Source organism: Mus caroli, unplaced genomic scaffold (genome assembly GCF_978045245.1).
Source record: "Mus caroli unplaced genomic scaffold, Mus_caroli_1 scaffold_3, whole genome shotgun sequence".
Taxonomy (NCBI): Eukaryota; Metazoa; Chordata; class Mammalia; order Rodentia; family Muridae; genus Mus; species Mus caroli.
In genome coordinates this window covers 33,750,830-33,764,651 of record NW_028227258.1, presented here as the reverse complement: position 1 = coordinate 33,764,651, position 13,822 = coordinate 33,750,830, and the positions used below count along the sequence as shown (strand labels likewise).

The window sequence follows — 13,822 nt, the reverse complement described above, 5'->3', positions numbered from 1 at the left end:
AAGTTCCAGGTTAGCACACGAATCGCTGACTCAACACTATGCAGACAGATGGGCTTCCTTCTTCGGGGTGTAACCTTCCTCTCTTTCTACATTCTTGGCGGGCAAAACCAAGTTTGGAGAGAGGCAGAAAGCCTACATTCTTAACATCTTCACTAAGGAAGAGAGTGATGAGACCGGAAAAGTCAACTGTTGATAGAAAAAGAACTAGTTTAAAAGTTGCACTTGTGGCTGTCAGTAAAAATAAAGAGAAAAGAAAAGAAACGGCAAAGGCAGGGAGGGATGGGAATGGGTGGCGGGTGGAAAGGGGGATGCAGTAGTTGAGCAATGAAGGAAAACCAGCCACAGAGTGTTCTGTGCCATCTGTTGATTCTCCTGCTCTCTTCTCACTCGCTCCAGTAGCTTCCAAAGTTTCGGGATGGACAAGGGGGATCGTCTATGGGCAGACCCACAGAAAGATGGTCTTTCACCTGCACCGAGGAGTCTCACTGGGGACCCCAGGGAGCTGCCCCGCAGCAAAGCCGCCCTTCCCGGGTCCATCCTTTTCCTCGCAGAAAGGAGGGCGGAGAGCCAGCGCCTCCCCGGCCTGGGCCCGCCCTCAACCAGCAAGCATGGATCTCCGGCTGCGACTGCCTGGCGAGCAGAGGAGGAAAGCACAGATGGCTAGAACTAAGTCAGCCACCCAAGGGCACGCTGGAGCAGCTGCAGCACCCACAGGGGACACGTGCGCTCTGCGATCGCCGCCCAGGACTCTGTGAATGTCCCCAAGCGCTGCGGGGTAGAGAAGGAATTGCTGAAGAGGAGGCTGGCTGGGGCAGGATCCTTTCTCACTTCAGGGGCCCGGAGAGGGGTCAAGAAGATTGACAAACGCTCAGCGGAAAATGGGGAACTAGCCTTGAAAAGGTAGGAGAAGCGGCCAGCAGGAAGAAGGTCCCCTCGGCTCAGCCTGTCATTCATCCATAAGCAAGGGGTTCCTCGGGGCAACTTGGCAAGGCTTCCCGGGTGCCTGGAACGCTGGACCGATGTCAGTCCCACCACGCCTGGTGCCTGCCTGCGCATGGACACAGTCCTGCTCCCCAAAGATGTGGAGGATGATATGACTGCCAGACGTCCCTGTCCTGTGTGGCTCTCAGTCCCTTTCTTGTCCTTTATTATTTTTATTATCTCTTCGTGAGAACTTTTGGGTGAAGATAATAACTTTTTTTTTTTTATCTTTTCTGCAAGCTGCCGGGTGATGTTAGGAGGTAAAAGAAAAATTGAAAAGTAAGGAACTGCAAGTCAATGAAGAGGACATCTGCTCCCTTCTAGTTTTTTCCAGCGTTCGTGAGTTAAACAGTTACCTCCAGAGGATTGAAGTTGTGGGAATTGGTGGCATCTGGGGAATAGAGCAGGATTCCCTCACAGCCTTCCTTCAGCTGTCTCTACCCCTTCGCATGTATGAGTGGACCAGCAGCAGCAAAGGGGACAGGGTTCTGCTTGTGGAGTCTCCGCTGGGACCAGAGTGAATGGCCCCCAGGGACAGTGCGGAGCCTCTGCCTCCGCTGTCTCCACAGGCCTGGATCTGGTCTGGAAAGATCTTAGCGATGGGTGCCCTGGCAGGCTTCTGGGTCCTCAGCCTGCTCACCTATGGCTACCTGTGCTGGGGCCAGGACTTAGAAGAGGAGGGAGCCCTAAGAGCTCAAGTTGATGAGAGACCTGAAGCAGGCACAGCAGGCACCTCCCAGCCCCATCTCATTTTTATCTTAGCTGATGATCAGGGATTTAGAGATGTGGGTTACCACGGATCTGAGATAAAGACGCCCACCCTTGATAAACTCGCTGCAGAAGGAGTTAAGCTAGAGAACTACTATGTCCAGCCTATTTGCACACCATCCAGGAGCCAGTTTATTACCGGAAAGTAAGTGTTACCACTTTTATGTATTACTTGGAAAACTCTTAAGCCTTTATTTAAAACTGGTTTCTAATTTAAGAGAGGATCTAAAAGTATGTGGGAAACAATCCAATGAATGAACAAGAGAATGAATGGATGAATGAATGAATGAATGAACAGACCCTCAGCATTAGTGTCATACCCCAGCCCTAATCTCCTCCCTTTCCTTTCCCTGACAGCCAGCTGTGAGCTTTTGAATTGTGTCAGTATTTTTACACTCATCCATCAACCAGAGACCTCCGTGGTTGCTACTTCCCAATCTGTTTTGATTGTCAAGCACATTCACATTTCATTTCAGGTATCAGAACAGAATCCACAGAGGAAAAAAATGCCACTTACAACTCTTATTTTGTCACAAAATTTAGGAATTGAATGTTTGAAACCCCAGGTCATCACAGAGAGAACAGAGGCCACAAAAGCAGAAAAGGTGACACAGAATATGACGGGTGTGGGATAGAATTCTGCCTGCATCTTTGTTGGGTGCTTTCCTCTCATGGTGTCAGTTATCTGTCTGCCAAGGCAGTTCTCAAAATGCCCTGGGTTCCGTGGGATTTGCTGTTGTTGCTGCTGCTCCTCCTCCTTCGTGGGGAAGGGTTCTGAGTTACTAATGCAGCTCAGGGGACGAAGAAATGTTGTCAGTAGTTTGCTAAATGGCTCATCTTCTTAAGGTGTTCATGCATTTTTCTATTTTTACTTTGTCAGAATATACATGATTGTAACTTGCTTTCATGGTGCAAATTCCATTTGGAAAGCAAAGCAAAGGGGTCAAGGGGTCAAGCTACTCCTGAACAGTTGATGGCTTTAATCTATGTGCCTTGTGATTTTGGCTTCAGGACAGAGAACCCTTGCTTCAAGTGCAGTTGTTCTTGGAATTGGACCTTGTAAGGGTCGCCAGTAACCAGTCTGGAAAAATTATGACTACGGTGTTTTGTAGAAACCTCTGTCTTGCAACGACTTTTGCTTACAGCATAATTTCCACTGCTTAGCAAACTTTCAAAATTTACCTTCACTACCAGAAAAATAATTTCTTCCAGCATTAGCAAGAAGAGGTAGAGAGCAGAGTATGATGGTGCACACCTTTAACCCCAGCACTCAGGAAGCAGAGGCAGGAGGAGCTCTGTGAGTCAGATGTCAGCCTAGTCTACATAGTGAGTCCCTGGTCAGCCAGAGCGACAAAGTAAGGGCCCATCTCAAAAGTCCAAAAACCAAGCCAAGATGAAAAATGTAAAGGAGAGAAGAAAAAGAAGAGGAGGAAAAAGAGGGGGCAAAGGAAGAAGGACAGGTCTTCGTGTCCAGATTCTTCTTCAGGGTTAATCATTGCATCACAAAGTCAAGAGCGTTTGAGATTTATACAGCAACAATTACAATTGTCTGGAAAACAAGCCCATCTAGTGGCCTAGTATTAAGTTCTTCACCTCTATTCCCAACCATCCTTATCCTTAACTAATGAAGTGAGCTTGTCTTAAAGATACTTAAAGATACTTCAGTGGATTTAGGGAATTCAGGTTTTCACAGAGTTGAAACAGTAGTTGAAAAAAAAATTAAACTGAGTTCATGAACTTCCTTTCCATAATAAAGTATGTAAAATAATCTTTGTACTGAAAGAGGACATTTGAAAATACCTTAAACAGATAGAATATCTATTCTACCTTTATCTTTTTACCATTAAGTTTACTTAATTAGATGGAACAAATGGAGGCAGAAATAACTCCTGGTTTTTTGTTTTGTTTCTGTTTTTGTTTTTTTCGGTTTTGTTTTTGTTTTTCCTTTTTAACAAGAGACTGACTCAGTGTTGTGGGTGCAATCAAACATCCAATGGGAAGATGTTGCTTGCTCCTAAAATTTTGGTTCAGTGAAATAAGTCACATAATTGTTTCATAATAGTTCAAGTAGCTACTGTGATTTCAGACAAACTTCTACTTGAGTTAAGCAATGGGAGATGTCTTACTTGACATTTTCCCTGGGACTTTCTTATAAATGAATACAGATGTAAGAATGAAAGTGGTCATGACTGTCTAGTTATCAGCTTAACATGAATACTTCAGGCCCAGAGAATATGGTACTTATCCTGTCTGTGAGAAAAAGTCTGTGCCTACTGCATTCTCTAAAGGGGGCTGGGGAAAGGAAGCAATATAAGTCCCAGTGGGGTAGGTTATTTTGTAAGGGAACATGAGAGGAGTCAAATGCCTGGCTTGAGAAGAGTCTAATGGCTGGAGCTGAATTGACTTTTGATACTACTAACACAACAACAGCCCCTTTCATATTTTTCTGCAGTCAAAACCTGAAACTTGCTTTTTATGCTACACAGATTTATAACAAATTCCTTTTATAATTTGCAACATACCACTCTGGTAACACTGAATAGCAGTCATCCTGTCCGGAAGTATTCACTGCATGCAGAGTGCTCCATGAAAACTGTAAAGAACAATTGAGAAAATCTGGTTGGTAGGTGGTAGTCCTCAAACTCAAGTGTGCAGAATGAATCACTTCAAATGCCAATCAAAATATAAATTTGCTGACCTACCCACCATTCAGCTTCAGCAGCTATGGGGTGGGGGTGGCCTGAAATCAGAAGTAATTTTTATGAACATGTCAGGGTTTTCTGATGATATCCCTCTTTATGGCTAATTAAAAGCATCTGTATTAAATGCAAGTACCTATAGAGCTATCGCTGTTGGATTCTCATAACAGTTCGGTAATAGAGCAGCTACTGTTGTTCCTGTTTTATATAGATTTGCTAAGAGTCCAAGAGAGGTAATGATGCAGTGTGGTCAATGGAAGTTCATGGTTCATCTGATGACATAAACATTAATTGAGAAAGTGGCTGTCTGTGTTCAATCAATGTCAAGGCAACTTTACTATTCTTAAGGAAGTGTGCCAAGTGGTGGCACAGAGAAACAACAGCACTTATTCTTTAAGAAGAACAGCCATAGCTTCCTAAAGAATTATAGGCTTTGCAAGTGTTAGGCATGTGGTTTTGAAGACTTAAGGAAAGATTGGCAATCTGAATTTAATTTATCTCACAGTAAGTTATTAAACCATAATTACTATTACGGTTTTTTTTCCATATTGTTGCCTATTGATGCAATTTGTTGAATCTCATTGTGGGATCCTGCCTGTTCTTCTGTGTTAAATATGTGCTGCAGTTTGTTTATCCATTATACCGTGGAGGATGTTGGTGGTTTCCAGTTTGATACCATTCTTCAAATGCTGCCATAAGCATACTTGTTCATGCTTTGATGAGCATCTCTTTACATTCCTCTTATAGTATGTTCATCAAATAGAACTGCTGAGATGCAGGCATACATGTGTTCACCTTTTGTAGATACTGTCCAACAGTTCCCAAAGCAACACTTCTGGACTTGGGCTGCAACTGTGTGGGAAAACTCCCCCTATGCCAACATTTGGTATAGTCACTGTACATTGGTATGCTATGCCTGTCCTGATTAAATTTTGCATTTTCATACTACCTGATAATGTCAAATGTATTTTGCTTAGTATTGATGTAAAGTCATCCTACTTTCTATTTAGGTGACTATTTGTTTTTTGATGGAGTGTGATAATTATATGATCTCTTCCTCTGTCAGATGTTTGTATTGCACAAATCCTTCACTTCTTTTCAACTCTTACACTAATGTGTGTTTTTAATGACTTGGTTTTAACTTTATTGCAATTCAAATTATGTTCTTTGAATCCCTGTGCTTATTTAAGATAGTCTTGCCTATACCATATCACCATAATGGGCTTTTCCTCCTAAATGTTTTATTGCTCTGTTTTTATGTTAGATCAACTGGAATTCATTTTTGATGAAGCATTAAATCAGAGTCCCAAAGTTTTCATTTTCCTGTATCTGTCCATTTGGCCTGACAATCTGAACTCAATCGCCAGAACCCACAAGGTGGCAGGAGAGAACTGAGTCCCAAAGGGCTCCCAAGAATGGTTCCCTGGTCTCCACCAGCATGTCATGACATGGGCATGCATGCTGTGTCGCACACATGCCTGAAAACACAGAGAGAGACAGAGAGAGAATGTGTGCTCTAAGACCACTTTCTCTGTAGCATTGCAGAATCATCTTCATCAACTCTGCTCCATGGGGTCCACTTCTTGACTCTTCTGTTCTAATAACGATCCTTTATTCCAATGGGGCCACCTCTTAAGCATAGTTGTATGACAAATATTTATGTCTAGAATGTAAATCCTCCTCATCATTTCTCAAGATATCCTAGACTGTTCTTTACCACTTCGTTCACTACAATAGTAATGAAGACAATTATGAAGCACAAATAGATTGGAGGATTTGATTTGGGAGTATGAAGGGATTCACTTTGGAATCTTTCTACTTACCAAATAACATAAAAAGTGAGACCAGCCACTGAGAATTAAACTCTAGGTGTTTGAAAGAGTTGGATGTAAAATGCTTTCTAAGGGAGTGGGAAAGTGAATTGAGCAGGGACGTGCAGATAGAAAGCTGGCATTCCTGAAACTCACCTGAGCTTTGTGGGCTCAGATATGATGGGGTCAGGATACTTGTGTCTACCCAGCTATATTCAGATGCTGTGTGGAGAAGCACCTGGGTTGCAGAACTGGAATTAAGCAGATTTAGGAGTTTCCAAAATGAACACGGTGACTGATCATGGACTTGAATGTGGAAAGAAAAAGAAGTGCAGGGAGTTTATATTTGGACAGAATATGAACTGAGTTTCTGGATGGGCACCGGTGAGTAGACTAAGAGAAAGGATGGGAATTAGTGGAAATACTACCCATGCCTAGACCGTATGGTCACTGAAAATCTCATACTGCAGCAAAATTCCAAGTACTCCGGTGTTTACAGATGATAGAGAAGTAGGGTGGAAGTGAGACCTAGGGTGAGATCTTTGGAGTAAAGCAGTTAAGATGGAGTGCTGGACACTTTGTTCTTGTGGACGTGAGGTCATTGAGAATTATGAGAACAACCATAATGAAGAGGAAGGTAATCTAGTGCAGGGACAGGGGTGGTCGCTGTCTAAGGGACACGGGGTGGAGGCTGGAATTAGCTAAAAGACTGTGAGTCTGGTCTGTCCTGCTGCTTTCTAAAGGGACTGAGTTTTGACAGATAGAAGTGTTCCTCATTAGAGGAACTAAGAAGATGCCTACCTCTCCAGCCTCAGTCTGGGAAGTGGAGGGGAGTAAAGAACCAGCCCAGAGCTGAGAGTAAAGCAGGGACAGACCATAATGATTAGAGTGAAAACTGGGAAGGCCCAGGGCCGTGCTAATGTCAAGAGGGATTTCTACAGAGCAAACTGTCAATAATCGAAGGCTTTTTAGAAAGGACTGGTGAGTAAGGATGGAAATTGAATTAAAATGGAGAACATGAAGAAACATAGAGGTTAGAATCAGAGCCAAGGCAGATATGTTAGGAAGACTTGAATTATGGTAGAGATTTACACAAAGCACCAAAATTATGATGAGATTTTTCTCCCCTCAGTAGCTTTCTTAGGAAACTCCAAGAGTTTGGCTTTAATGACAGTCTCCCTGTGCAGATGGATAAAGTTGAGCCTTCCAAGTGTCTGTCATGTATCACTGAAGTCACACTGCACAGCTGTGTGCATAGCCAAGAGCTCTAGGGCTTTCAATTCATCCCAGTGGATGGGGATCCAAAGAGCTTCTCTGCAGGCTTGCCAAGGGCTCCAGAGCTAGGGTGTGTCTTCGGGAGATTTATCAACTGCACCAGCATCAGAAACCCTGGAAAGGCAACTGAATTCTGTAGTCATTCTCATCATAAAATGACAGGAGAAAGCTTAGGGAAACAGATTTAATTAGTTCATTGTATGGCCTCATGTACACACACACACACACACACACAGAGTTGCTGCCATCTGCAACCTTGTGTTTTTCTACCATCCACTTTGTTCCCAGAAATAACAACGCTGCTACTTCTTGTATATGAATAACGCTTAGGCCGATAGCTTTGGATCTGATCCTGACTAGTTCATACATATCTCAATAATCCAGTTTATTCTCTTCTGAGCGTGTACATGGCTGGTTGCCTTCTTCTCAGTTTCATGTGTCTGATTCTTCCTCAGAGTCTGAGGTGAATCTCTGCCTGACTCTGTCCCAGAAATCTCCCTCCCTGCTGGTAGTCCCACCTTCTAATCCTGCCTCAGCTCATTGGCCAATCAGCATTTTATTGACAGGCGAATGCTTTTACACAGTTCACAAAAGATTTTCTCTCTCTCTCTCTCTCTCTCTCTCTCTCTCTCTCTCTCTCTCTCTCTCTCTCTCTCTCCACACACACACACACACACACATTTCCTATCAACTTATATAGTCAACATCAAGATCATGTTTGATTCCACTCTTATTAAAATGCTTATTAACCCTACTTGATTAAAACCCTAGTTGTAAGTAGTATTCTATACTCCTGAGAATGCTCAATATATTCACTCCTTGCTTTCACAGATATTTATCTAATGCTTAGGCATGTGTGAAAATATAAATGTTTATGACTATCAATCAATAAGAAATGAGAATCTTCTTCAAGCCTTATTTCATCATTGGAAAGTGATTATAACAAGTAGAGAGTGGCTTTTGAACCTCATAGACAATCAATAAAGAAAAGCCCAAAGCCAAAGCCATCCAGCAGATAGCTGCTTATTCATACTTGACTTTTGGATTACCTCATAGTAGAACTGCTGGTTAGTTAGGCTAGAGACCCACCTTAATGATCGAAGTGCCTAATTTTAAATGAACCTCAAAAGAATCATTTAAAATTAGGCAAATCCATTTTTTTAATTTTATAATATTTTTATTAGATATTTTCTTTATATACATTTCAAATGCTATCCTGAAATTTTCTATACCTCCCCCCCGCCCTGCTCCCCTACCCACCCACTCCTGCTTCTTGGCCCTGGCATTCCGCTGTACTGGGGCATATAAAGTTTGCAAAGCCAAGAGGCCTCTCCTCCCAGTGATGGCCGAGTAGGCCATCCTCTGCTACTTATGCAGCTAAAGACACCAGCTCTGGAGGTACTGGTTAGTTCATATTGTTGTTCCTCCTATAGGGTTGCAGACCTCTTCATCTCCTTCAATAAACATCTGTCCAGGTAATACCATTAAGCTTCATAAAGTGCTATTCCAGAAGGTGGAAAGGTATTCAGCTACAGAGGGCTAACAACTAAAAAAAAATAAAAATAAAAAAATAAAAAACTAGCAAAATTCTACAGATAATTTTGATTTCATCTCACCCTGTGGGTATTTTACTATGATAAAATTAGTTTGATGAAATGTTCTTTTAATAGTCTAGATATTAAACATTCCCAGCTGTGGTGTTTCTTTGAGGCATCGAGTTCTCTATGTGCTCTATTGTAATTAAGAGAAGAAGGAAACCTTCCTGCCTCTCATCCTCTAGCCTTTACCCCTTTCTCTTCCAATTCATCCAATGCATTTGCTTTACTAAAACATAAGCTTCATCACAAGAGCCCCTTTGGCAAACAGTACCCTTGGTTCCCCAATGTACCAGAAATGAGAAAAGAAATTAATTTTCTCTGAGGGCTTTCATGTGCTTTTTTCTTTTCTTTTCAAGCACCCTGCCTTTTAATCTTCACACCCAATATTTGAAAATATTAATAAAATATTTAACAAATGTTCTCATTTTATGGATAGACTATTAAAATTTCAGGGGAGTTATATAAACTGGCTATGATCGCCGAGCTTCTAAACTGGAGAGCTTGAATTTCAGCGTGAACTGTAAGTCTCCCTCATAGCTCTCTTCAGTACTTTCTGCCTCCAGCATAAACTAGAAGCACAGCTTACTCCAGTCTCCAGTCTCCAAGCAGCTTCTTCAGCCTTGCAAACTTCAGAGGCTGGGGTGGATGGCTCAGAGTTTCTAGGACCTGTATGTCTAGGTCCCCATCTGCTCCACTTCTAGGGTTTACACCTTTTCACTGTTTGCCCAAATGCCAACCACTCGTTAAGATTCAGCAAAAACACCACATTCCTCCTACAGCTTCCCATGATTCCTTAGCCAGAAATAATTTATCTTAACAGTGACCTTTCACAACTTGTTCTATAACTGTCGTATTAGGCATGATTTTCCACTCCTTCATAGCTCTTAGGAAGCCTTTTACCTCTCTTGCTGGCCCCTTGAGGAACAAGGCTCTGATTTACAACTCCATAAATTTCACAGCCCCCAGCCGGGAGCTCTGTACTCATAGGTGCTAGGAAAACATGTGACGAATGAAAGAAGGAATAGTTGGATAAACAATTATTTATTTCCCTCTGGTAGGCAGTGTGATCGGGTAAAAATGACCCAGAATGTGTTTTAATTGAAAACAGATTTTTAATAAAATATATTCTGATTACTGTTCTCCCTCCCCCAGCTCCTCTCAGATCCTCAACTTCCTGCCCACCCAAATCCATATCCTTTCTTCTCATCAGGAAACTAATGAGAAAAATAATAATAATATACAAAATTAAAACAAAGACAAGGAAAAGAGCTAAAGGAAAAAATTCACATAATACATGTACATGCAGAGATGCAAACTTTCACACATAGAAATGCAAAACTAGAAACCACTATATACACACAGTACACAAACACACACACACAGGACCTGAAAGGGAAAAAAAAAGGAACCAAAAAAACTGACAAATCTTTATGAGACAAAGGAACTCTAGAAGTACTAGTGAGTTCATTTTGTGTTGGTCATGTACAGCTAGGCATGGGGCCTGCCCTTAAATGTGGTTTATGTATCCAGAAAGACTCCACTGGAGAAAAACTAATATTTCATTTATCAACTGAAGAGAGCTTCTGTGTTAGGGATGGGAGTTTGTGTCCACTTCTCATCTCAGTGAATGTCACCCCCTCAGACCCAGACCAGTGAAGGATGTATGCATGCTGCCACCCTCCCTGGGAGTTTATATGTGTGCCGGCCCTGTGGTATTTAGAAGGCCTTGGTTGCTTAGGTCCTCCATTCCATCTGACTCTTATAATCTTTTTACCTCCTCTGTCCCAGAGCTCCTTGAACCCTGAGAGGGGAAGAATTGATGGAGACATGCTATTGAGGACTGAGTGTTCCAAGGTCTCTCCCTCTCTGCACATTGTCTAACTCTGGGTCTCCATATCAGTTGATAACTACTGCAAGAGGAGACGTCACGGATGGTGGCTAACAAGACGGTGACCTATGGATGTAGAAGAATATCGTTAGGAGTCATTTTATTGCTATGCTTCTTTAGCAGATCTTCCCCTAGATCCCCGAGCTGTCAGTGTTCAGGCTCTTGCCATCTGTGCAGCATTAGGGATGGGTTCTACCTCATTCAGTGGGCCTCAAATCCAATCAAAAATTGGTTGCTTCATTTCACAAGCTTTGTGCCGCCATCGTGCTAATGCATGTTGTAAGCAGTTCACTATTGTAGACAGAAAAGTTTGTGTCTGGGTTGGTGTTAATGTTTCTCCTTTGGAAGCAGGCAAATCATGGTCCAGTACCATGAACACTAATCCACAGGTGTGAAGGCTCTAGGTAGGAACAAGCTTGGCTTCTCTGTGTTCAGTGAGCTGTGTGATTGTTATCTTCAGCAACAAGGCCTTACCAGCAGTTTGTGGAAAGAAAAAAGGGGGGGGGGGATTAGTCTCAGCAGTAACCTGGGTAGTTTTAGGGTTCTCATAGGGGCTCTTTTGGCCAGCAGCTCAATTGGGTGTAACCCATTCCCAGGAGTGGGGCCTTCATTTGGTGATGAGAAATGTCCAGTCAGGTCTCTGTTTCACTATTATTTAGTGATTCCACTTAGAACTCTTTCAAATATGTATATATTTTAGGAGACTACCAGTCTTAGGTTTCCATATGACACCTCAAATTGCCCTTAGTTTTAGATGTCCCTCTCTGTATTCCTTCCCTTACCTCCCTCTCACCTCCTCCTCTTCACTTGGTCTTCCCACTCCTACCCTCACCCCCACCCAACTATGACTATCTATTCTGGTTTCCTTCCAGTCACTTACAACTCTTCCCCCAGAGTTACTGTATTCCTAACCTCTGTGATTAGATGGATTGTGGCTTGATTATCTTAAACTTAACAGCTAACATCCACATATAAGTGAATATACCACATTTGTCTCTTTTGGATTTAAGCTAATTTACTTAGGATAATTTTTCTTAATTCCATTCATTTATCAGCAAATTTCAATTCAACGAGAGCTGAGTAAATTTAGCACATTTTCTTTGTCAATTCATCCATTGACTATCATCTAGTCTGTTTCCAATTTCTGGCTACTGTGAATAGAGCAGCAATGTGCACAGTTAAGTAAGTATCTCTGTTGTAGGATAGAGAGTCCTTTAGGTATACACCCAAGAATGATGTAGCTGAATTTTGGGGTAGATCTATTCCCCATTTCCTAAGGAACTGCAACACTGATTTCCATAGTGGTTTAAGAGTTTGTACTCTCACCAGCAATAGATTAATGGTCTCCTTACCCCATAGCCTCTCCAGCATGAGCTGTCTCTTATTTGTTGACCTTGGCCATTCTAAAATGGTGTAAGATGAAATCTCAAAGTAGTTTTGATTTGCATTTCCCGTTGACTGTGTTTCCTCTTTGGAGAATACTCTGTTTTGATCTGTACCCCCATTTTAATTGAGTTTTCTTTTTCCTTTTTTTTAAATTAGGTATTTTCTTCATTTACAGTTCCAATGCTATCCCAAAAGTTCCCCGTACCCTCCCCCCCAACTCCCCCCCCCACTTCTTGGCCCTGGCTTTCCCCTGTACTGGGGCATATAAAGTTTGCAAGACCAATGGGCCTCTCTTCCCAATGATGGCCGACTAGGCCATCTTCTGATACATATGCAACTAGAGACACGAGCTGGCCGGGGGGGGGGGGTGTTTTCTTGATATCTGAGGTTTTTTTGTTTTGTTTTGGTTTGGTTTTAGCTCTTTATGTAGTTTGGATATTCCTACTCTGATGGATGAGTGTTTGGTAAAAATCTTTTCCCATTTTGCAGCCTTGCTGCTTTTTTCTGAATGGCAGTGACCTTTGCCATACAGGAGCTTTTCAGTTTCATAAGGGACCACTCATTTATTAACTGTTGTTCTTAGGGCCTGTGCTACTGGTGTTCTGTCTAGAGAGCAGATAGTAATTATATAATGATGAATACATATTCATACACATATATGTATGTGTTTAACAATAATAATCATAGAAAAGGGATGATGTTAATCTGAGAGTGGAGGCATGGAATGGGTTGGAAAGAGAGAATCTAGAAGAGGCTAGAGGGAAGAAGAGGAAGGGAGAAAGTGGTGTGCTTCTATTTTACTTCATGTGTTTTGTAAAAAGTTTTCCATTAATGTAATTATCTTGCTTTTCTAATTTCAGTGTCAATTAGCAATGTTAAAGTTGAAGTCTGTATGTTTTTATTTTTGTGTATTTTGTTTTCCCAGACTTTCCATGTAACATTAGGTCTGGGGTGTCCACAAGGTGACAGGAATAGGATTTCCGAAGCTTCTGCATTTGAGGATTGTATCCATTGCTGATTGTTAAGATGGGCAGAGCCTGCTGGTAGCCTGCTAATTCTGGGATAAGGGAAATATTTGAACAATAATATTACAAATATGAAGCTAAGTGAGAAGTATTCAAAACAGGTAGTACAAAAGGCTGATGTCTTCAGCTTTATTTAATCATTTATTTTAGAACATTTTCTTAATTAAATAAAACATATAAATATACTAGATCTATATAGAGAGATATCTATAAACATATGGATATATACATATATAGATATATGAGTATATAAAAATATGGATATGTACATATGTAGATATATGGATATGTAGATGATATGCAGACATGTAGGCATTCTATTCAGCTTTGAACACCATCTTGCTACAGAGTTGACACATTCAGTAGGGGCACCAAAACTAGTTTTAAATTA

The 13,822-nt window shown here is 41.7% G+C and overlaps 1 protein-coding gene across 1 annotated transcript in view; it reads left to right on the top strand.

Moving 5' to 3' along the window:
* Positions 1-657: 657 nt before the first annotated feature.
* The window catches only part of Arsj (arylsulfatase family member J), an 83,078-nt gene continuing 69,913 nt past the window's right edge, over positions 658-13,822 (top strand). Inside the window, exon 1 of the mRNA XM_021158790.2 lies at positions 658-1,894. Coding sequence (XP_021014449.1) covers positions 1,503-1,894 — 392 coding nt within the window. The 5' untranslated portion in view covers positions 658-1,502. The remainder of the gene's footprint in view (positions 1,895-13,822) is intronic.